The sequence below is a fragment of the Prionailurus viverrinus genome, chromosome E1 (genome assembly GCF_022837055.1).
Source record: "Prionailurus viverrinus isolate Anna chromosome E1, UM_Priviv_1.0, whole genome shotgun sequence".
Lineage (NCBI taxonomy): Eukaryota > Metazoa > Chordata > Mammalia > Carnivora > Felidae > Prionailurus > Prionailurus viverrinus.
The window spans coordinates 3,323,704-3,348,425 of NC_062574.1; the positions used below are offsets into that span (position 1 = coordinate 3,323,704).

A 24,722-nucleotide genomic window follows, 5' to 3' on the forward strand; every position below is an offset into this window, starting at 1 on the left:
CAGGTCAGTGTATCACAGAATACAGTCAAATATTACTGGTGGAATCTAGGTGGTAGGTCTAGGATCCTGGATTCAAAACTCTTCCCATTTTGCTTTAGGTTTGGAAATATCCACAATAAGATGCTTGGAAAAGTTAAAAGAGAGGAAAAGAGAAGGTACTTGCTGATGGCTACTCTGTGCTCAAGAAGAGAAAACCAGAGACTAGGAGCCTCGGCTCCTAAATGCAAACCTATTAATTGATGACAAATGAGTCTAAAATGATACTCATTACAAGCGCCCACAGAGGGCACTCTGGGTGACAAAAGTAAATTAGCGTTCGCTAAGCTTTCATTAAGTCCACAGCGGTCATCCCCTGAGTGTCTCCTGCTTCCAGACATTACACAAAGCCTCGTCAAACATGGTCACCCAAGCTCCCAAACCACCCAGTCAAGGAGGAGAGGTCCTGCACCTGGCTCCCTGCTTACTGTTCGTGGGGCTGCCGTCCCGACACTGCAGACAGAGACACACGGATTCTCTTCTTCGCTGGCCCACAAGCAGGCTGTAGCTCACCTCTCCTACACATCTGGTGGGGTTCCGATGCCTAGATTCCTGTGTGACTATTAACAGATGCTGCACAATCGACAATCAGCCTGGTCTCTATCTCCTGGTGAGTCCTTGGAAAGTCTCTGTCATTCTTGGTGGGCCCAGAGAGCTTGTGCTAATGAGGTGACTCACGGTGTTCCAGGACGGGCACTGGCCACACTGGAAGACCAAGCAAATGGTTGCAACTTTGGGCATGTGAGCCGTGTGAAACCAGCCCAACATCCTGGGAGGGGAGAGGGGCCGGAGACTGAATTCAATCGCATGGCCAACGATTCAATCGATCGTGCCTACTAATGAAACCCCAAAATTCTGGGCTCTAAAGCTTGGGTGAGCTTCCTGGTTGGGGATAAACAATGACAACATGCTGGGGGGGGGGGGGGAGGGGAAGAGCCAGAGGAGATGAAGCTTTACATTGGGGACCTTCCGAGACCTTACCCTCGCGGTCTCTTCTTTTGGTTGGCTCTGATTTGTCATCCTAGTGAACGGTCAAACCCAAGGGGGTAGCAACCCCCAAATGTATAGCCAGCTGGTCAGAGGTACAGGTAGCCTGGGCCCCCCTAAGGCTGGTGTCTGCAGTGAGGGCCCTGTGTGGGGGAGTGCACCCTGGGTAATCCGTGTCAAAACTGCATTGCGATGGATAACTGTTTTCTCTTTTTAAAGTTTTAAGTTTATTTATTTTGAGAGAGAGAGAGAGAGAGAGAGAGAGCGAGCACACGAGCAGGGGAGGGGCAGAGAGAGGGAATCCCATGCAGACTCTGAGCTGTCAGCATGGAGCCTGATGTGGGGCTCGAACTCACAAACCGTGCGGAATTTCTGAGCTGAAATTAAGAGTCGAACACTCACCCAGGTGCCCCTAAAGATTTTTTTTTAAGTGTATTTATTTATTTTGAGAGAGAGAGAGAAAGAGAGAAAGAGGCAGAGAGAGAATCCCAAGCAGGCTCTGTGCTGTCAGCGCAGAGCCTGACGTGGGGCTCGGTCTCACTAACTGTGAGAATCACAGAGTTGGCTGCTTAATCGACTGAGCCACCCAGGGGCCCCTGCAATGGATAATCTTTAAAAGACGCTTGCAGATCAGGTTCTAAGTAACTGGCTTTTTTGGAGAATACAAGCCAATGGAGGAAAAAAAAAAAAAGCAAGAAAAGTGAGACTATTCCAAAATACTGAATCGAAGAGACCTAACTAATGCAAGGAGTGAGCCTCGACAGGATCATCGATTTTAAAAGTTACAAAAAATAGGTTGAGAAATAGCACAGAAAACCAAACACAGATTCTGCAGTAGACAGGATGGAACTGACATTGGTCTAAGCGTGCTAGTGGTCTGCGGTTCCGTGGGAACACCCTCGCCCTTGGGAGACACCTGCTGAGGTATCTCAAGGTGTCAGGAGGTCTGCAATGACTCATAAAATGGTTACTCATAAAAGTTGTTTGTGTGCGCAGAGAATTCACAGAGTGAAAGGTATATAGCCATTTAAGGCATCGTTCTTTCAACTTCATAGGTTTGAATTTTTTAAACATAAAAACTGGCAGAAATGCATCAGCACAAGTTTAATAAAGGGAAAAAATGAAGGAAATGTGGTAAACATTTTAAAATCATTGAGGGGCGCCTGGGTGGCTCAGTCAGCTAAGCTTCCGACCTCGGCTCAGGGCATGATCTCACAGTTCGTGGGTTCGAGCCCCGCATCGGGCCCTGTGCTGACAGCTCAGAGCCTGGAGCCTGCTTCCGATTCTGTGTCTCCCCCTGTCTGCCCCTCCTCACTTACACTCTGTCTCTCAAATATAAACATAAAAAAAAAAAAAAAATTAAGATCACTGAAGCTGGGCGATAGGTTCATGGGGGCAATACAGCATTCTACATCCATATGAGTTTTAAGTTTCAAAGTAAAACGCCTCTTAAAAATGATGCCAGAAAGGTTTTTTCCTTTGAAAACATATAGGATCACCAGTTCCTGAAAGTTCTTAATCTGTTCTTTAGTCCGTTGTCTTGGTTCCTCCTTCATTAAGAGATTTCATTCTTTTGTTTGAAATTTTATCTATTTCCTAAGCAGATACTATGTTCAGAACACCATGCCAGGTTCTCGGGGATTATTAAAAAGCAGTCACGGTAAGTCAGGGTTCCTACCTTAATAAATTGCAAAACAAGATGCACAGGACAGAAATAAGTAGACAAGAACTGCAGTATATACAAAAAAAGGGCCCGATGAGAGAAAAATCAATGTGGGTGACCTTACTGTGTAGGGGGGTTCCAATTTTGGCATGTTCCTTCTTTTTTTTTAAGTTCTTTTTTTATTTATTTGAGAGACAGAAAGCGAGAGCAGGGGAGGGGCAGAGAGAGAGAGAGAGAGAGAGAATCCGTGCTGTCAGTGCAGAGCCAGACTCAGGGGCTCGAACCCATGACCCGTAAGATCATGACCGGAGCTGAAATAACCGTCTGAGCCACGCAAGTGCCCCAATTTGGGCATATTTCCTCCCTGGAGGGAAGGCACAGAAGTCAGCCAGGATCCACTAAAATGGGCCAGATATTAGGTGTGGGACCGGCTAGGACAAGACAGAAATGTCCAACAACGTGACTAGAAACGGACGCCTGAGAGAAGGAGGGGACACTGTAAGATCTTGGGGCCTAGAGTCCTAAAAGCTGATGACACAAGTAAGGACGCTGGGCGATGCATCCTGTTCGCACAGGCACGAAGGTTAATTTTGCAGCTTGTTGAGTTCAAGCTGCTGTCGGTTCTCTACCTCACACCATATGGTCCGGTAACACCAAATCCTTGAAAACTGCCTGGTGCATTTCTCACCTGCCGTCCTCCACACCTGGAGGCTGCGCTGGACCACCCTGGTGCAGCCGGCACCGGGCTTCTTCAAGAAGCCACCAGGGATCGTGAGAAGGAACAGGGTCTAGAAACTAACCCGGTGGGCACCTGCCCACCTGAGCTAAGAATCCACCGGAAGCCAGTACATACCAGCCACGGCCGCCGCCTCCAGAGACCCAAGTCCCCTCCCCCTTCTGCCACCCCGCCGCCCGCCCCCCAGAGATGGAGTCTAGGGGTCCCTCAGGCTCACAGCCCTGCCATCCTCGACTGTGTTCACGCCCAAGACGTTGGCTCCTCTGGTCACTTAGGTCTGCTCGCGCTTTCTCCTGCTCCCACACCCCCTTATTTTCTGCTCCCCCCCTTTCCTCTGCACACTCTGGGACCCCCACTCCAGAGGAAGCAAGTCACCCACACTGTCCACCTCTTCCTCGAGTGCTCTGCTCCCTCCTCTGGCTGGTTTCCTGAATGCCCTAGTCCCCCCGCCTCCCCAACCACTCCCAGGCAGACCTCTCAGGGGAGGACCACCCTGGTCTTCCCCCCACCCCCCCCCACCCCGCCCCAGACCCACGTCTGGAAGAAAGTCAGTGGCATCCTCCTCACTTACCATGATGCTGTTTCCAGACAAAGCCCCCGCCCGCCCTGCCCCACCCCTCCTCTCTGAGGTCACAGCATCGGATTTATCTCCCCCAGTAAGGTCATTAAAAACAAAAACCTCCAGTCTTGTTTCAAAAAAGAAAGCACTTTTTATTCCCAAAAAACTGGGAGGGAGACGATCTTGGAACGAAGGACACCCTCTAGGTGAAATCATGCCGCGTGATGAATGGCTGGCGCTACACGCTCCGTGATGTGTGCGTGTGACATCCCACACCCAGGCCCCTGGGACCCCTCCTCCCTCCCCAGCTACTCACGCCTGTGGCCACACCGCCCGCCCTTCCTGTGCACACACCAGTATCCCCAAGGTTAATCTTCGATCTCTCCGGACCCCAGTGTTCGCGCCCGACCGCTCTGCTTCCTCCCAGCCACCCCCTCCCCTGTGCCGCCGTCCCGCCAATATTCTCGATTCTCTGGCTCCACTGGTCCCCGCTGGCCGAACCGGCCATCGCTCTCCCCTTTTGACGGACTGGACCTGGTTCCAGTCCGGCGCTCTGCTGGTAGATGGTCCACAACAAGGGCCCCGACTGTCTCACGCCTCGTTCTCTCTGCTCCCTGTCGTCTCCCACCCTGACTCTGGCCTGGGCCGCGTGTCTCACATGGGAGTGGGAAGGCAGCACACAGGACGCAAGCAGGCACTTGAACAATGCGCCCATCTGCTACTCCCGGAACCTTGCCGCCCCGTGAAAAGCCCGGGTCGGCCCGCTGGAGAATGAGAGGGGATGCAGAGGTGAGAGCAGAGCACTCGGCCACAAGTGCCCCCCCCACCCCCCACCTGCACAGGTGCAGGGCCAGCCCAGCTGGGCTGCTCGGCCTGACCCAGATCCACCCGGAGGAGCCCGACCCAGTTGCTGGGAAGGGTATTTTAAGCAGCCAAGTTTCAGGGTGCTTTGCTGTTCAGGAAAAGCTAACTTGTAGAACCCACAGGCTAAGCCCCGCTGGAAGAAAACGTATGCGACCCACAGACCCGTGTCAGCTGCTCCGACCGCTGTCCCCGCATTAGATCCCGGACTTGCCGCTTCATAGAAGAGAAGCCATCCGAGGAGAACCTCCTGGATTTCCAGCCCCCCAGGTCTCTCATCAGCATTTACTCTCTCGCACAGAGAACTCTCCACCGCCGACCTGCCCACCAGCCTTCACTCTGTTTCGGAGCAGCAGGCCCACACCGGAGGCTTTCGGTTTTAACTTTTCCACTTCCCCGTCATTCAAGTGCACCTGGCCCGGCCTCCCTCTTGGCCCTGGTCACACCCGATGCACCTGTCTCCGTGGGGCTCACCCTGCCCCCTCAGCCTCGCTGATCTCTGCCCGACCCCTGAATGTACTTTTCCTCGAGGCTCCACACGCGGCCTTCGCTCCCCTCCTCTTACAGGGCTGCGCGGATGGGTCAGGTCTCGGCGCCTGGAGCAGCCCTCTCCTGAGCTCCACATTCAGGCGCACAGCACACCCAATGACCCCGCTGAGGCTGTGAGGACCCTTTCACTAACTCCCCCTCCTCGCTGAGCGGCTCTCCTCACTCGGCTCCGGATGCGGTCACACCTCTGCCTGAGGTCACTGCCTCTCGCCTGCAACTCCCAACAGCCTCCCCGCCGGTCTTCCAGTCCACCTGCCATCCACACCGCAGCCAGTCCGGTCTTCCTAACAACCCTTTTCTAAGCAGATCTAACGGTGTCCTGCTGTGGATACGGCCTCGTCCAATTCCGACTCTCTAGCACTCAGCACACAAGGCCCACGACCGTCGGTAATGTTCACCGGGTGAAATGTCCAGTAGCCCAACAGGCGCACATATAAACTCAAGCCCGAAGTGTCACAGATCAACGCTGAGAAACGTGGGAAAGGCCTGGTTTGACGGCCAAACAGTGAACCCCCAATTTAAACAACTCACATCATCTTAGTCTTAAAACGGTAAGTGCCGAGGTTTACGTCAAATTCTTAAAATTACTACTCTGCACCCCCCCACACCCCCTCCCCCAATTGCTTTAGTTTCCAACAGAATCGAAAACAAGTCTGAACGTTTGAAATTTACTTACGTGCAAAGAATTGACTGGTCCTCACGATCTAGAAAACAAAACAAAACAAACAAAAAAAAGAAAGTGACCATTTGCCTGGTGTTTTAAACACTTGATACAATAACGTTGCAGTAACGGCCCACAGAGTATTAGTAACTCCGCTCCTGCCCCGCTGCTTCCCCAACCCTTACAGGGCCCTAAATCCAGTCACCCTTGCTTTGCCTTACAAGGCCAGATCTTGGGGGGGGGGGGGGGGGCGCGCGAATAACAGCCGGGCTTCGGAGGCTTTATGTGCCTAATCAACCTTGACGCTCAAGCCTGTGCATAACGGCTTCACCTGGGGAACCTTATAAAAAACGTGTCCCCCAGGGCCCCTCCCTCACGGAATCATTTTCAGGGGGTTGGGATTGAAATTCCCTGTTTCAGTAAGTTGCCCAGGTGACTCCGATGGCAGGGTGAGGTTTCAGAAAGGCTTCGAGAACACTCACAACTAGGGAGGAATCGTTATTAGAAAAAAATCAAACCCTGAGCGGGGAAGGCTGAAGGTGGACAGACATCTAAATGAAGCGTAACCAGCGTCTCAGGTCCCGATGGTATAGGCACCAAAAATAACAAAACAACGTACAGCAGAGGCAGAATCGCACATGACGTTAAAGGGACGAACGACTTAAATCTTTTCGAATGAAAAGGTGACATTCAAACCCACAGCGAGCCCACGGACAGGCCCCCTCCCGGCCCCCCAGCGTGGGATGTATGATTTCTAATCATTTATGCGCGTGGATATCCATTTTTGCAGGTGAGAAAATGCTCCTGGAGGGGGTCAGGTAATCCACCCAGGTCCCGCAGCCGCTGAGGGGTGACGACCCCGGCCCGCGCTCGCAGGGACCGGCCCAGGTGGATCTTTCGTCACTCCTATGCAGAGGCTGCTCGCCCTTGGGTGGCTACATCAGGACCCAGTAAGGGTCTCACAGTAGTTCAGGCACAGACAGCAATTTTTTTTTTTTTTTAAAGTAGGCTTCACGCCCAGCACGGGGCTTGAACTCACGACCCTGAGACCAAGACCTGAGCTAACATCAAGAGTCAGCTGCTTAACCCACAAGCCCCCCCAGGCACCCTCCACCAGCATAAGTAGCTTTTGTCAAAGAGAAATAAATGTCACGGTATTATTAAACTAACCCATTCGTACACCCTGTGAATAAATTGAGTTCTACAAAGAGCGTGTTACTGCCCAGTGCCTCAAGTCTCACTGAACCGGGAACGGCCCCTGACCACCGCCCTATCCCTCCCTCTGGCTGCGCAGGCCACATTCACAGGACGAGGCTGACCCTTGCCTCCTTTACTGGTCTGCTCTCGCAGGGGTCATGACATGCCCTTCCTTCCACGCGCTCCCCCAGGCCCACGGCCACCGTGTGTCCCCACGTGTCCTTCCGTGCTCAGCTCAGTTGGGGCCCCCCTGGTTCCTCGATGCGTCCTCCTTTCAACCATATTCTGGAGTTAGACACACGATACCGCCAATGCCTGCCCACGAGGCGGTGCTGTGTGAGATCCGGCTCGCTTCCCTACACCAGCACCTTCGGTGGCTCAAAGTCAATGCTGGGTGCCGCCCTGGGCTCTGCAAGCTTGTGCCCTGGTTCCCACTCTGCCGCGAACTGACTCCGCATCTATAAATGCGCCACTGATGCCCTGCTCTTCCCGCATTCTTCACCCATGCGGCTAGGATTTTAACAAATCCGTATTTATTCACTGTAAATAGGAACCCCCAGAGCCCTAAATTCTCCAGGTCTGAGCAACTTCCAGAGAATCCCACCACACCAAGTTTCTTACGGCTTTTCTGAACCGGTGCACACGTACAAAAACTAACCAAAACTCAACTGCCTCCGAATTAATTCAGGACGGCTCCCTTCGGGCATCTGTACATGCTTGCTATCGTTGTTCGAAAGCAGAGACCCTCACAACCACCACCTACTGTTCCAATCTGCCCCGTACTTCATGTCCTGTGCTTCTCACCGCCGCAGCCCGAGCCGAACCGAGCCAGCCAGCTCTGTTCGCCAGACTTCTCTGTCCTCGATGTTCGTCTGTCTGGTCTTGTGCTGGCTCTGCGCCTCAGTTTACCCATCCGTGCAGTAAGGAGTTGGGCTTGATCACCTCTAAGATGCTCGCCAGCCGTGATCCGACCACGCCTCCCTTCTGCCTCACTGAATCCTCCTCACCCTGCCGACTAAAGAACTATAACAACGTACGACGACCTCGATCTCTAAAAACCTGTAAATGTAACCAGAGCCTGAACTGATATTTGAGGGAAACCATTTCGCTTTCAAAAATGCAACCAGCCTCCTAAAGACTATGGAGGCCTTTCCTAGCTCAGTGTTTCCCAAAGCACCTCCCAAGAATCACACACGGAGGTACTCGGTGAATCCATACCGGGTTAAATCATAATGCAACAGCAGAAGTGGTTTCCGATCAATGACCTCAGCTCCTACCTTAAAAAACTAGACGAGAGCAAATCAAATTCAAATTAGAGAGAAGAACGGAAATGGGAAAGAACAGAAATCAATGAAATGGGGAACAGGAAAAAGAAGGAAAAAAATGTAACCAAATTCTGGTTATTTGAAAAAAAATCATACAATTGATAAACTTCCAGCCAAACTGATCGGGAAAAAGACACAAACTGCCAAAGTCTAGAATAAGACAGAGAACAGCTACCTAGGATCCCACAGACACACAGTCCGAGAACTAAGATAAAAAAGGCAACTTTTTAAAAAGACGTAAACCACTAAAGCTCATTTCAGAAGAACGAATAACCTGATTGGCCCCATATCTGTTAAAGAACTTGATGTTGTGGAACTAATATAACGTTACATGTCAATTACACCTCAGGTAAAAATAAACTGAATGTGTAACTACAAGCCTTCCTGCAAAGAAAACATATTTCACTAGTGAATTCCACACAACATTTAAAGGGAAAAAAAACCATACCAAACTTTTCAGAAAATTCAAGACGAAGAAACCTCTCCCTCCCAATCCATTCTCAGAGACAAGCCCGACTCTGACACTACAGCTACAGAGACGTTGCAATACAAGAAAATGACACACAAATCTCTGTCATCAGCAAGGGCACAGAAATTCTCAACAACACGTGAGCAGATCAAGTCCGGTGACACAGACAAAGGGGGTACACACATGAGAAGCAGGTGACCTTCGTCCTGGCCACGCAGGGTTAGTTCAGCACCCAAAGGCCAACGATCTAACTCACCTTATCTACAGACCACAGAATATCTGAATAGATGTAGAAAATGCATTTGACGAAACTCAACATTCACTCATGTTAAAAGAAGAAAAAAAAAAACCGAGCAAAGTAGGAATACAAAAGAATTTCATGAACAAAAAACGTGTGCAGTGAACACCATCCTTCATGGTGAAAAGGTGAAAAGTGTGCCCGAGACCAGGAACGTGGCAAGGATGTCTGTTGTCGCCACACCTACTGAACATCGTTACAAGGCAAGAAAATAAACCCAAAGCCTAAGATATGAAGGAGGACACAGCAATGTCTCTATCTGCAGAAGACATGCTGGTCTACACAGAAAAATCCCAAAGAATCTACCAAAAATACCTTCCAGAAGAAGTGAGTTTTACAATGTTGCAAAATACGTCAATACATGTATTTAAAAAAATATCTCTTACATCAACAGCGTGTGATTGGAAACGTTTAAATTTTAAGTTCCCTTTAACACTAGAAAGCATGAAGCATTTATTTACGTTGAGGTCTGTGTTTTACTTAGATACAAATCTGACAAGAATGGGAAGCTCAGATTTTTGAAATCAAGTTTATGTCCAAGAACTCTGCCATTCATTCATTCAGCCAGTGTTTCTTGAGCAACTACTCTGTGCCAGACCCACTCTGCATTTTATTGGTACAGTGTCCCCTAGAATCCAAACTTAGGAAGAAAGGTAAGCTCTCCTCTGGTTCTTTGCATTAAAGACACAAACTCTGACCAGTAATTATGATTACCGATCTCTTCACGGGCCCCCGTGGCATTTGGAGGTTTTGCTCACAGTGGTAACTGAAAACCTACACAGACCAGGACTGGTAGGCAGTGTAAGCTATTACTCGACTACCCGAGCGCAAGCCCAGCCCCGTGGAACTGTGCGGTACATCAGCGTGTAGCCCCTACCTACAGAACGGAATGTGATAGGGTTGTTGACAGGTGTTTTTTTTTTTTTTTGAACAACTTTCAGTTGTCATGTAGCCAAAACTATCAACTAATTCTTTCTGCTTTTCACGTGGAATTTCATGACTGTGGATGCGAATGTGTCCCACTGCCTTGGCTTTGAATCCTAGTTCATAACCCCTTACGACCGACATTTTCTTGGGTCGAGTTTTTAACTGCTTGGTGCCCCAGTTAAACAGGGACAGCAACTCTGTTTACTTGACAGGACGGTTGTGGTAGATCATGTCATGCACATAGAAACATCCGGCCAGTGCCCGGCACACAGGAATAGTCAACAAATGTTCACTCCAGCACTAATGAGGATGGCGGCAACGACACGATATGCTGGTAAGCCACCTCTTCCTTGTTCTGTCCGCACAGGGCTGGTCTGGCAACCCGGTCGTGGGACATGATTCGCATTTAATCACTGGTAACTATTTCGTTCGATTCAATTTTTCCAGTCGACCTGTCAAGATAATTTCAAAAACTCTCTCTTTTCGTCAAATGTATTTATTTTCCCTGCCAAGTTTCACGTCATCTACAAATTTCACGGGCATGCGTCCTGCGTGCTGAGAAGAACGCTGCAACATTTTTAAATGGCCTTTAGTGCACACCCTGACAAACCTGGACAACCTCAGCTAGTCACCAGCACCCCATGGGCCCCTTTGCCACGAACAGCCCCGGGGACATCACGTTTGTGACACTCTGGAACGCCGTGTGGCGGTCCTGATTGTCGTTAACACCGTCCACTGTGCTTTCCCTTCCCGCTAAGCGAAAGGTATGTGGCGTGTATTGTCACGTTGTTCCTAGACTGTCAACAATAGATTCTAGAACCCTCCCTGGCAGGTACGTGAAGCTCAGAGGTCTGAAGCCTCTGCCCCTTTTTCAGAGTTGGAACTGCCTTCCGGAAACCCCCCTTTTCTAGATGATAGATACTTCAGAGACCAGAGGGTCAGCCACGTCAACTGTGAGAACGTACTTGTCTGGGTGTGGAAATATGGGTTCAACTGGAGAAGGAGTGTCCTGTCTCCAATGGCTTCTCCCACATGAGGCAGAACGTGCTCATTCATACAAACGCTTTTCTGCATATAAAGATTCTTCTTCGCAGAGACACAGAACCAAAACCAAAGAAGCTGGCCATTCCCTCTCCGTGGTCTGCAAGCCCCCCCCCAGCGGTAGCCATTTTCTTAGTATTCTCTGGCTCTGAAACTAAGAACTCATATTAAATCTCATCTTTTCTCGGCCTAAACGGATTCTGGAGAGTCACTCTTCTAGCTTTGAAGTCCTTCCTGTTTGCCTCCAGGGACCTGGTACATAAGCGTCCCAACGAAACGTGAAAGCGGGGGCTGGCCTTCCCGCTACCCTTCAGACCCAGCCCCCAAGGCCTGCAATGCAGTGACAGGTGGACAGACCACATCCCGGTTCCTGAAGATCATGGAACTACTTTTTTTTTTTTTTTTTTCAAAATTTTTTTAATGTTTTATCTATTTTTAAGACAGAGAGAGACAGAGCATGAGTGGGAATGGGGTAGAGAGAGAGGGAGACACCAGAATCTGAAGCAGGCTCCAGGCTCCGAGCTGTGAGCACAGAGCCCGACGCGGGGCTCGAACCCACGAACCGTGAGATCGTGACCTGAGCCGAAGCTGGACACTCAACTGACTGAGCCACCCAGGCGCCCCACAGAACTATTTGATAAGAGCCGATAGAGTTTATCGTACTTTGCCGAGTTTATTTCGTAAAAGATGAAACGAGAGGGAACGTTATTACAGGAGAGCTCACAGAGCACTAGGAGGTCCCGTGTTCAATGCCATCTTTTTGAGCAATAAGAGGGAGATGCGTTCAAAATGGCCACGTTCTGGTTTTCAGGAAAATGTCCCTCCGTACACCGTTGTGTCTAAAGCCAGGATTCAAAGGGATGACTCTTCAAATTTATACTTCATCCTAAGCCCAAAAGGAAGCCACTGCGATCCACCAACCGGCCCAGTGCTTTCTAACTTCTGTTGTCCCCTCTTCTACGTATTTATGACAGAAATATTTTATGACCTTTTGCTCCCCAATGAAGCCTCTACCTTTTCCATCATCCCTCCCGTGGCTCTTCCTGTGGGTGCTAAAATCCAGTCCAAGAGAGTTCTGGTTATCCCGGTTTGTGATGGACAGCAAACGTATATAAAAACTAGATGCTTTTTAATGAAAAAAAAAATTAATGTGAAGTAATTATGAAGCAACAGTCATACTTACCTACTTCTTCTAGAAAATGGCCACACTGCCCATTGCCATCTTAAAAATTCCTAATTCAGGGGCGCCTGGGTGGCTCAGTCGATTAAGCATCCGACTCTTGATTTCAGCTCAGGTCATGATCTCACAGTTCACGAGATCGAGACCCGCGTCAGGCTCTGTGCTGACACTGCAGAGCCTGCTTGGGATTCTCTCTGCCCCTCTCCTCCGTTCATGCTCTTTCTCTCTCACTCTCTCTCAAAATAAATCAATCAATTAAAAAAAGTTTTTTACGGGTGCCTGGTGGCTCGGTCGGTTGAGCATCTGACTCTTAACTTCAGCTCGGGTCGTGATCTTAGTTTGTGGGATCGAGCCCCACATCAGGCTCTGCGCTGACAGTGTGGAGCCCACTTGGGATTCTGCCTCTCCCTCTCTCTCTGCCCCTCCCCGTGCTCTCTCTCAAAATAAACACATTAGAAAAAAAAAAAAAAAAGACTTTGTAATTCCTCCACAATAAACACTTAACTACGTTTCAAGACTGTTTAAGCTTAAAGCCCTTTGAGACACAAACAAAACCACTAACTCACATTTAAGAAACTGAGTATTTGGTACTCTAACCCTCCCAGTTACCTTGGAGCATGCATCTATAAGCAGATTCAGAGATCGCGTAGATGTGTGGCGGCATCTCGTGGCGTTTCTTCCCTCTGTACATTTCAATGATATTCTCAGAGTAGATTGGAAGATTCTTGTAAGGGTTTATGACTACACAGAAGAGTCCAGAATAAGTCTAGAAGAAAAAAAAAATATAGCGTTAAAAAAAAAAACAAACAAAAACCAATCCCTGAATATATCACACAGCCAGAGACCCACAGTAATCCGAACAGGAGCCTTCCTCCATCCCTAGAGTAATTAATCCCTTCTCCTAATTAAATCTAGCCGAGGATATACGATTCCAAGCCACAGGCAGTTCTCCCACCGATCATTTATTAAGGGGCGCTCTTCTGGACTCGATTCCTTCATCTGTAAAATGGCCATAACAACATATGCTTCCCAACCTCACAGGGCTACCAGCGAAAGGCTCAAGCAGCCCGTGATTCATGTTTTCGGGGCTATTCTTTTCCGAGTGTGCACGGTACGAAAAGGTCGGTAATCTAGTTCCAGATTCCGCACTGCGGCTAATCATTTAGGAAATGCCGTGTGTTAAGTTTGGGTGTAGAATCAAAGAAGAATACCCACAGTTACCTGAAAACGTGGTTGTTAAAGAGATTTGCAAAAACATAAAACTTCTCTAAGCAGTTTGCTGTGGAAAACAGCGTTTGTTTTGTGAAAGATTATTCATGTTAACTTGTTGTACGCTTATTTTTTTTTTAATGTTTATCCATTTTTGAGAGCGAGAGCATGAGTGGGGGAGGGGTAGAGACAGGGAGACACAGAATCCGAAGCAGGCTCCAGGCTCCCAGCTGTCAGCACAGAGCCCGACGCGGGGCTCGAACTCACAAGCCGTGAGATCATGACCTGAGCCGAAGTCGGACGCTCAACCGACTGAGCCCCCCAGGCATGCCTGTTGTACACTTATTTTAAATGAATTTATTTAAATAAATACATGGCTTACTATTTTTAAGTGAACTGATACATATTTTTAAAATTTGTTTTAATTTCAAATACAGTAAGTACCGATAAATATAAACCACACAAACACTAAAGGACACAAAAGGGTCCTCAATTTATTTTATTTTTCTTAATGTTTTTATTTATTTATGAGACAGTGTGCAAGCAGGGGAAGGGCAGAGACAGAGGGGGACAGAGGATGTGAAGCAGGGTCCAGGCTCCAAGCCATCAGCACAGAGCCCGACGCAGGGCTCAAAAACTCACGAGCCGTGAGATCATGACCTGAGCAGAAGTCTGACGCTTAACCGACTGAGCCACCCAGGCGCCCCCTCAATTTTTTTTTTTCAAAGGCTTTGTTTTTAAATCATCTCTCCACCCAGCATGGGGCTCGAACTCATGACCCCGAGATCAAGAGTCACATGCTTCACCCCCTGCGCCAGCGAGGCGCCCCGTGGGTCCTCAACAATTTTTAAGAGCCATTAGTCTAGAAGACATGAACCCTTCTTGGCCAGCACAGTCACCATTATCAGAACCGATACTAGGAACACTTTTGATTTGGGGGTTTTCTTAATTCGCTAAGAACGATTTCTGAGAAGAGTGTACAAAACTGACCGTGGGGGTCAGGGAAGAACAGAACCGCCAGGCTGCTGCCGGGGGCCCCAGTCCTCCGAGGACCGAGGCATCTGGAAGTGGCAGTCCGTGGCACTGGGATGCAGGCCTTTTTTCTTTTTTAGTATTTTTGATGTTTATTTAGTTTTGAGAGAGAGAAAGACGGACAGAGCAGGAGCGGGGGAGGGACAGAGAGAGAGGGAGACACAGAACCCGAAGCAGGCTCCAGGCACCGAGCCGTCAGCACGGAGCCCGACGCGGGGCTCGAACCTGCAAACCACGACGAGTTCACGACCTGAGCCGAAAGCCAGATGTTTAACCGACTGAGCCACCCAAGCGCCCCGCAGGCCTTTTAATGAAGGTGAGCTGGGGGACCGAGTCCACAGGCAAGAGGACACTACAAAGGCCGGGGCTGACGGCGTTCAGCTGCGTGGCCCGCTCCCCGGGGACCCTAAAGGGTTTCTCAGCCACAGCTGTGTCTGTGAAGGCGGAAACCTTGGCAGCTGCCGCCAGAAGGCACCCTCGAGACGGCTCTAGGCGCACACTGCAGTGACCGGTGCGAACGCGGGGACGGGAGCCTGCTGGAAGGAGGGCAGTGGTCGGGTCAGAGCCTCATCTCGGGCTGTGCCCTCCACAGCTTTCCTAAGTCACAACCGGAGGTGCGGGTGTGGGCAGAGAGGAGGCAGAGGCGAAAGGCTCCGCCCCAAGTTCACGGCTAGGAGCTGTTGGCCTTACTTCTGAGCTGGCCAGAGGGACATCGCCCCTGTCTGCCTGAGGCCAGAGAAGGCGCCTGCCCCCTCCCTCGCTGGCCACTCGGGTCTTCTGACTGTCGGCTCTCTCGTCCCGGCAGCTCAGGTCCCAGACAAGCCTGGCTGGCTCCTGTATACAGACAGGTAAACAAATCCTAACTATACATCTCAATGATTTTTTTTTTTTTTTTAAATTTTTTTTTCAACGTTTGTTTATTTTTGGGACAGAGAGAGACAGAGCATGAACGGGGGAGGGGCAGAGAGAGAGGCAGACACAGAATCGGAAACAGGCTCCAGGCTCTGAGCCATCAGCCCAGAGCCGACGGGGGCTCGAACTCACGCGAGATCACTCGAGATCTCGCGAGATCGTGAACTCCCGGACCGCGAGATCGTGACCTGGTTGAAGTCGGACGCTTCACCGACTGCGCCACCCAGGCGCCCCTCAATGATTATTTTAAAAACGTTTATTTATTTAAGTAATCTCTACACCCGTCCTGGCACTCGAGCTCATGACGCCGAGATCAAATCAAAAGTCACGGACACTCTTCCGACTGAGCCAGCGGGCGCCCCTCGATGAATTTTTATACAGACCCCACTTTTCCATTCAAAAATCAGATCGGAGTCTATCATGAAGCTACGGATTCTACACTTCACTTTTATAAGAGGTAAATTACAGGCCGACCACGAAGAAAACAAAACAAATAAATGCAAGGAAGTTAAAATACGGAAATTCAGTTTAACACCCCATACCGCGTACGGCGTGGCAACAGATCCTAACAGCGACATTTAACTCAGAAATAATTCCCACATATGTGTCTCCCAGGCGGTGGGTGCTTTTCTGAGGACTCAGTCTCACAAATATGAGTACGTCATCTAAAAACAAGGTCAAATAATCGTCAGTACCCTGTGCTTGCCAGAGAGGGGGAGTAAAAAAAAAAAATGTTTATGTGGGAACATCATTCAATTTAAGTGCTCGAAGAGCTGGCTTTGAACTCTCTGGAAATGAGCTCCAATTCCGGGCTCCGGTAGGAGTGACAACGGAAGCGATGCTGTGTTACTTTCATCTTCCGCGGGGCACATGGCAGGAGGGCAATATGCTGTTAAAATCCTGTCTCTCTGACTCCAAAGTTCCAATCAGGCCTCATTCAGTGTGTGAATAGGCACACGAGACTTTTTACGCCTTCAAGAAACACACACCTCTAGGTAGGAACACAACAGACTAAACACACACACGAGACACTAAAAAGCGAGCGGTAAGAAAAGAGAAGGAGAAAGATGAATGCGAGTATAAATGGGACAGAAACTCTGGAGCCGCACACGCAACCAACCCCAGGCCCCGAAAAGTCAAGGCCGTCTGGTCAGAAACTGCAAAACGAGGTACAAAATTCAGACTAGATGGTCTCTGATGTCCTTTTAAAAACTAGTTAAAGGGCAAGAGGAGGGATAAAGAAGTTGCCATGAAAATAGGGGGAGCGGGGCACCTGGGTGGCTCAGCCAGGTCATGATCTCACGGTTCGAGAGACCGAGCCCTGCATCAGGCTCGGTGCTGATGGCGAGGAGCCTGCTTGGGACTCTCTCTCTTCCTCTCTCTGCCCCTCCCCTCTCTCAAAATAAATAAATAGACTTGAAAAAAATAAAACAGAAAGTGCATGAAACTTAGTGGCAGGATACAGGCTAAGGCACAGTGAACAACTCGGCCTCGCCGAGCACGGAACGTGCGCAGTGGGAGCTCAGAAGGGCAGACTCGACCGCTTAGATTCTGCCCGCACAGGCGATCAGGTATCAGAGGTTCAGGGGAGAGGAGCGATGGAAGGGAAGGAGCACGTCTGTAAAAGGATCGATCTGGTAGCCCCACGGAAAAGAGACCGGAGGGCAAGAGGTGAGGAGCGGGGAGTGAGACTTCTACTGCCCCAGTCCCAGCACAGTGCCGGGGCTCAGATGAGAGGGAAGAGGTGGGTCGAGAGTGAGCTGGGGGAGGGAGACTCCATGGCGCTCAACAGGTCTGCACATAAAGACCACCAAAGATGCGAGCTAACAGCCCCAGCGTTCAACCGACGTACATACAGGAAGAACAGTCTGACATGTGGGGGAGATAACGAATCCCCTTTGAGCGTACGGAGCCTGGGCGATGCTGAATGGGGATGCGCTACAGCAGGCGCGCCCGGGGAGAGCGCCTAGGGAGAGCCGGCCAAGCCAAGAGAACATTCTGAAGCACTGCGAAGGCCTGACGGACGTCTGTGCGGCCTCCGACACACCAGCCTCTGTTACACACCTTCCTCAGAGGGACAGGCAAAAACACCTGCACAAGAAACCTGCCGTTCTGTAGACACGCTGCCCTGCTTTACGCCTCCAGGCTTCTGCACACGCCGCTCTCTCTGCCCGGAACGCCCACCATCCGACAGGAATGCGCGCGCACGTTCTTTCAAGGTTCCAAGGACTGGGCAGCCAGGAGATGAGGCAGTGAGGATGTCAGGGCCAGGGCGCAGAGCGGAAGCGGGACCGAACGGGGGGGTCTCACCCAGGCCGCTCCCCCCCTGCAGCTCGCAGAGGGCATCAGGCCACCACCCGAAGGAGAGTTCACCCACACCATCTGCAAACACTGCACCCACAGAAATTCGCACGCGTGTTTTGAAACGACAAACCCGAAACCCTATGTGAGGAGGAAAGCATCGTCATCCAGAGGCTTCAGAGAGAGGACGTGCCTATGGAAACTGCCTACAAAATCAGCTAAAGGGAAGCTTTAGGAAACAGATTTACAGGTGCAGCAGAATGCAGTAGAACAGGGACTCCGCCAACTGGAACAGAAATGCACAAGGAAAGGAGACGTGGCTGAGGCCGGCAAGGAACGGCTGTAAGCGGTCCTCTCACACGAACGCCCAAAACCCCACAGTGGAGAAAATAAAGAGCAGAACGGGTATCAGGAAATAAGCGATCCAGTGGGCACATCTATTCTGAGAGCGCTTCCCTCTTAGAGAAGAACAGGACAAGAGATACAATAACAAAAGAAGGCACAAGGGTAAAGACACTAGAATAATCATTATTGCTTCTTTGGGGGAAGAAAGGCCAAAATTCTGTAAAAAAGGACAATCATCGAAAACAAACTGGGTTGCTCACCCCTTAGGTGAATGGCAGACAAGGACACTCCCCATACACACGTCCGCCGAACAAAACCCCAGACCCCGGGCTGACTCACTTGTCAATCTCAACACCACCGATAGAGACGAGCGGGCATTAAGCGTGTCCTGAATCCACATCTGATCAAGCCTCTGGACGCAAATGCAATCAACAAAATCCAGACTATGGGAGGTTCTACAGAACGGACTCTGTTTCTTCAACTAAAAGAGGGGAGACGGACAGATCAGAAGAGACAGAACAACTACTTAGCACATGGTGACCGTCTCCGGACCCTGAAGTGAGTAGACCCGCTGCAATAAACATTCATGAGACCTAAGGGCAGTGTGAACGTGAGCGAATGATGACACAGAATTATTAAGTCCTGCTCACGCAGACGGTAGCTACAAACCCCCAAATCGGTGGCTGAGGACCAGGAGGCTGAGCAGAGTGAAATCTTGAGCAGCATGCAAGGTCAGGAGCACAGAACTAGGAGCCTGCCCGCTGGGAGGAGGGGAAACATCCCAGGCTTTCACCTGAGCCCCTGATCCATGAGGAGCTACGCGTGCTAGACCCGTTCGCCTGCCCGCCTGCCCGGAGCAGGACTCTATAGACACAGCTCAAGGTCACTGCCTCCACGCTTCTTTCCGTATAATCACGGGCCCATGAGACACCTACAATCCAGGATAACATCTGCACCCCTGTGAGTCTGTTTGCGTCGCCTCGTCTCGTTACCTTGGACAGTGGCATGTTCCGGTGATTAAAAAACGTGATCGAGAATTCTGCCAGAGAATCGGGAACCATTAAAAGAAAAGCCATAAAAAGAAACCATAAAAAAAAAACATAAAAAGCCTTTAAAAAATCATAAAAAGAAAACCCAAATGAAAAATGCAACATAGAGTAATGGAAATTAGCAATTCACCGGGTGTGTTTAAAGGCAATTTAGATACAGATGAAGAAAGAATTAGTTCTTCCACACTGTATCAGAAGCAAATATCTGAGCTAAGCACGGGGGTGCGGGGCGGAGGATGGGGATTAAAATACAGAAGGATGGGAAGGCTGCATGGGGCGCGGCGACAAGGTTGGACTCAGTGGCGCAAGAGTGCTAGCAGGAGGAAAGGGACCGTGGGGGCAGAAGTGGTCTTGGGAGGGGCAATGGCTGAGAATTTTCCAAAACGAACCAAAGCCATCAAGGCACAGACCAAAATGCTCCAAGCTCCACGCCTGATACAGAGACGCAAACTTCACCTAAGCACCTCGGAGTGAGTGTGCTGGAAACCAAAGACAAAGAGAAAATTTTAGGAACCGCCAGTGCAAAGAAGCACAGATGAGCGTCAAAGGTACGGGAGCGAAACTGCAGGCTGGGTTCTCAACGGCACACAGCGCGGTGGGAAAATCGCCACCAGCTCTGGACTCTAACTCCGGGGGGGGGGGAGGGGGGGGGGGGAAGAAACGTGAGAGATGAAGGAGGAGGGGCACCTGGCTGGCCCGGCCAATGGAGCATGTGACTCTTGATCTCGGGGTTGTGAGTTCCGGCCCCATGCTGAGCGTGGAGCTTACTTAAAAAAAAAATTGAGGAGCGCCTGGGTGGCTCAGTCGGTTGAGCGTCCGACTTCAGCTCAGGTCATGATCTCGCAGTCTGTGAGTTCGAGCCCCGCATCGGGCTCTGTGCTGACAGCTCAGAGCCTGGAGCCTGCTTGGGATTCTGTGCCTCCCTCTCTCTGTCCCTCCCCCACTCATGCTTGTGCTCTCTCTCTCTCTCTCAAAATCTCTCTCTCTCTCTCTCAAAAATAAACATTAAAATTTTTTTTTTTAAATCTAGACACAGAAATCCACGTCAACATACTGAGCAGCAACGTGCGGGCCGGGAGGCAGCAGGGACAGAGTTCAAGTGCTCCGGGGCCGCTCTGTGTCCACTGCGGGTAAAGAGCAGCAGCGGCAGTCAGTCTCTGGTCGGTCAAGGCTGCGCTGGAGAGCAGGTGACCGCTAAAGGAATGACGAAGACGAGAGCAAAAATACCCATCACAGGGTGAGAGGTGAAAAGGTACAATGGTAACAATAAACGTTACCTCATCGAAAAAGGAGGGAGAAAGAAGGAAAAGCACAGAACGGGGGGACCAAGAGGGAGCAAGGGGTCAGATGGCCGAGTTCAACTGAAATTTTTCACTTACTACTGTACCCGTACATCAGCTAAATACTCTGGTTAAAATATTAATACTGTCAGATTAGGGCCAAAAATAACAACTACACGCTGTCCGTCAGAGACCAACCATCTTACATAGAAAACCACAGGAAGGCTGAACATAAAAGTCTGGAAGAGAACAAGCTGTGCAAACACTAAGCAAAAGGGAAAAAAGCTAATACTTCCCAAGAGAAGTATTTACTTCTATTTATTTATTTTTAAATTTTCTTTTTAAGAGAGAGAGAGACAGACAGACAGAGCACGAGTGGGGGAGGGGCAGAGGGAGAGGGAGACACAGAATCCGAAGCAGGCTCCGGGCTCCGAGCTGTCAGCCCAGAGCCTGACGCGGGGCTTGAACTCACGAACCATGAGATCATGTCCTGAGCAGAAGTCAGCCACTTAACTAAATGAGCCACCCAGGCGCCCCGAGAAGTATTTACTATTTAAAAAAAGACCATTTCACGAGGATCCACCAGAAAGATCTAAAAATCCTACCTTTGGCTACGTGTGACGACATAGCTCCAACACATATACAGCAAAAATGACAGGACTGAAAAGAGGAACAGATTAATGGTGACCGATAGAGAACAGCAAATAAAACTCGAAAACCATGAGGATATACACTGCACAAGAGGGACCCTGCATCCAATCACAGCGGATGTGTGTGTTTTTCAAGAGCGTGCTGACCTCTTACCCAGCTCGAGCACATGATGGACCATAAAACAAGTCCAACAAACTTCAAAGGACTGAAATCGTTCAGGGTATGTTGTTCTCTGACCAAAGGGATTATTAGAAACAACAAAATCAACCTGAAAACCCCCTGATGTTTGAAACAAAATTTTTTTAATGTTTATTTATTTTTGAGAGGCAGAGAGAGAGTGTGAGCAGGAGAGGGGCAGAGTGAGAGGGAGACACAGAATCCGAAGCAGGCTCCAGGCTCTGAGCTGTCAGCACAGACCATGATGCGGGGCTCGAACTCATGAACCGCAAGATCATGACATGAGCCGAAGTCGGACGCTCAACTCACTGAGCCACCCAGGCGCCCCTGAAAACCCCCTGATGTCTAGAAATTAACCAACCTACTTCTAAATAACTTGCAACGTCCATGAACACACCCTCAGTATTCTGAACTGAACAGTAATGAGAATACAACATACTGGGACTTGCAGAATACAGCTAAACACCTATCACTTACACCTCTGGGGAGACTCCTTATTTATTTATTTTTTATTTTTCTACTTGAGAGAGAGAGAGAGAAAAGGAGTGTGAAAGCGGGGGAGGGGGACAGTGGGAGAAGGAAAGAGAATCTTTTCTTTTTTTTTTTTTTTTTTTTTTAAGAGTGTAGAGTTTATGAGGCGCCGGGGTGGCTCAGTCGGTTAAGCGTCCGACTCTAGTTCAGGTCACGATCTCACGGTTTGTGAGTTCGAGCCCCGCGTCGGGCTCTGCGCTGACAGCTCGGAGCCTGGGGCCTGCTTCAGATTCTGTGTCTCCCTCTCTCTCTCTGCCCCTCCCCCACTTGTGCTCTGTCTCTATCAAAAATAAATAAACGTAAAAAAAAAAATTTAGAGTGTATGATTTATTTAAGTTCACGTTAGTTAACCTACAGCGTGGTATTGGGTTCAGGGGTAGAACCCAGTGATTCATCACTTATACGACAGCCAGTGCTCATCCCCACAGGGAGAGAAAATGTTAAGCAGGTGCCATGATCAGCACAGAGCCCAATGCTCTAGAGGGCTTGATCCCACGACCCTGTTCGTGACCTGAGTCGAAATCGAGATTGGATGCTCAACTGACTGAGCCACCCAGGCGGCCCTAGACTTCTTTTAAAACAAGGGTAGCAGATCGGGAATTAAAGAGTGTCACTACAAATTCTACAGAAAATAAGACTGTATGATGCACAACTTTATGCCAATAAATTTGAAAATTGAGATGAAACAGAGAAATTCCTAGAAAAACACAATTATCAAAACGAACGGAAGAAACTAGAGATCTGAGAAGTTCTACATCTGGTTTTTTAAAAATTTTTTTTAGGTTTATCTTTGAGAGAGAGAGATAGACAAGAGTGCGAGCAGGGGAGGGGCAGAGAGAGAGAGGGAGACACAGAATCCGAAGCAGGCTCCAGGTTCCGAGCTGTCGGCACAGAGCCCCACGCGGGGCTTGAACCCACAAACCATGAGATCATGACCTGAGCTGAAGTTGGATGCTCAACCAACTGAGCCACCCAGGCGCCCCTGAAAAGTTCTACATCTATTAAAGAAAAACTTGCCTACAAAGAAAACTATAGTTATTTTAAAAAGCAATAACACAAACCCTCTCCAAGCAGTATCTGAGAACACACAAAGGTGAGATAGTCCCTGATTCATTTCATAAAACCAGCATCACTTGAGAGCAGAATACGACAAGGATATTACAAAACAAGGAAAAATTTAAGCCAATCTCACTCATGAATATAGATGCAAACATCCTACACAAAATATTAGCAAGCGGAATCCAGTATATAAAAAGAATACTTAGCCCTTGCCAGGTTAATTTAACACTCAAAAATATATGTAATTCACCACCATAACAAAATAGCCAGAAAAATCACACTATCATTTCACTCGATGCTGGAAAACACATTTGACAAGTGACATCCAAACAGGATTTTAAAAATTCATCTATTCAGGATAAAAAGTAAGAATAGAAGAATCCCCTTAATCTGATAAAGACTATTAAAAACAAAACAAAATGGAAGCAAACCATCATTTTTTTTAAGTTTATTTTTTTAGCCATCTCTGCACCCAACATGGGGCTTGAACTCATAACCCTGAAGTCAAGAGTCATGTGCTCCACTGACGGAGACACCCAGGCACCCCAAAGCAGCCATCATTCTTCATGGTGAAATGATGACACTTCTGAGATCAGGAATGACAGACACCGATGATCTCCACTGCTGTTTAACGAATATTTACTGAGGGTCCTAGGAAACACAATAAAGCAAATAAAAGAAATGTGCAAGAATTAGAAAGGAAAAAATAAAACTGTCACTATTTGTAGACATATAGAAAATCCAATAGAAATATCCATAGAGGACGCCTGGGTGGCTCAGTCAGTTAAGCGTCGACTCTTGGTTTTGGCTCAGGTCGTGATCTCACGGTTCATGAGTTCGAGCCCCATGTTGGGCTCTGTGCTAATGGTGTGGAGCCTGTCTGGGATTCTCTCTCTCTCCCTTGCTCTCTGCCCTTTCCCCACCTGTGTACTCTATCTCTCTTTTAAAATAAATAGGTAAACAAACAAAAAAGGAATATCCATAGAAAAGTAGAAAAAAACGTAGAAAATCCGAAAGAATCACCAGCTAAACTGTCATGACCAATAAACAATCTTAGTAAGATTTTATTTGTAAGAAATATGACAGGGGCACCTGGGTGGCTCAGTCGGTTAAGCATCCGACTTCAGCTCAGGTCATGACCTCGTGGTTCGTGAGTTCGAGTCCCATGTCGGGTTCTGTGCTGACAGCTCGGAGCCTGGAGCCTGCTTCGGATTCTGTGTCTCCCTCTCTCTCTGCCCCTCCCCTGCCCATGCTCTGTCTCTCTCTCTCTCTCTCTCTCTCTCAAAAATAAACAAACATTAAAAAAATGTTTAAAAAACCACGACAACCGTATTTCTACATCATGGCATCCATCAGAAAATGCTAAAACCACGATTTAAGTAGCATCCAAAAAAAAAATCAAATACCCCAAAATAAATGTAAGAAGAGCCATCCTGGCCTCCACAGACAGCCATGAAACAGATCATGGAAGATGAAGAACTAAGTAAACAGATACAGCCATGAACTAGAGGATCACATATTGCCAAGATCGCGCTTCTCTCCTCGGCTGATCTACAGAATCAACAAAATCCCAAACAAAATTCCAGCGAGGGTGCACGTGTGTGCATGTGCGTATGTAAAACTGACATACGGTTCTAAAATTATATTGAAATGCAAAAGATGTCACAGCCAAAACCACCCTCAAGAA

General features: G+C 49.0%; 1 protein-coding gene across 4 annotated transcripts in view; it reads right to left on the reverse strand.

The window, feature by feature from the left end:
• MYH10 (myosin heavy chain 10) overlaps window positions 1-24,722 on the reverse strand; it is a 132,225-nt gene that overhangs the window by 94,831 nt on the left and 12,672 nt on the right. For all 4 annotated transcript variants that reach the window (XM_047833220.1, XM_047833219.1, XM_047833221.1 and 1 more), the window contains exons 3-4: window positions 13,099-13,255; window positions 6,068-6,095 (exon numbers count right to left, since the gene is read on the reverse strand). In XM_047833220.1, the coding sequence (XP_047689176.1) occupies window positions 6,068-6,095; window positions 13,099-13,255 (185 nt within the window). The remainder of the gene's footprint in view (window positions 1-6,067; window positions 6,096-13,098; window positions 13,256-24,722) is intronic.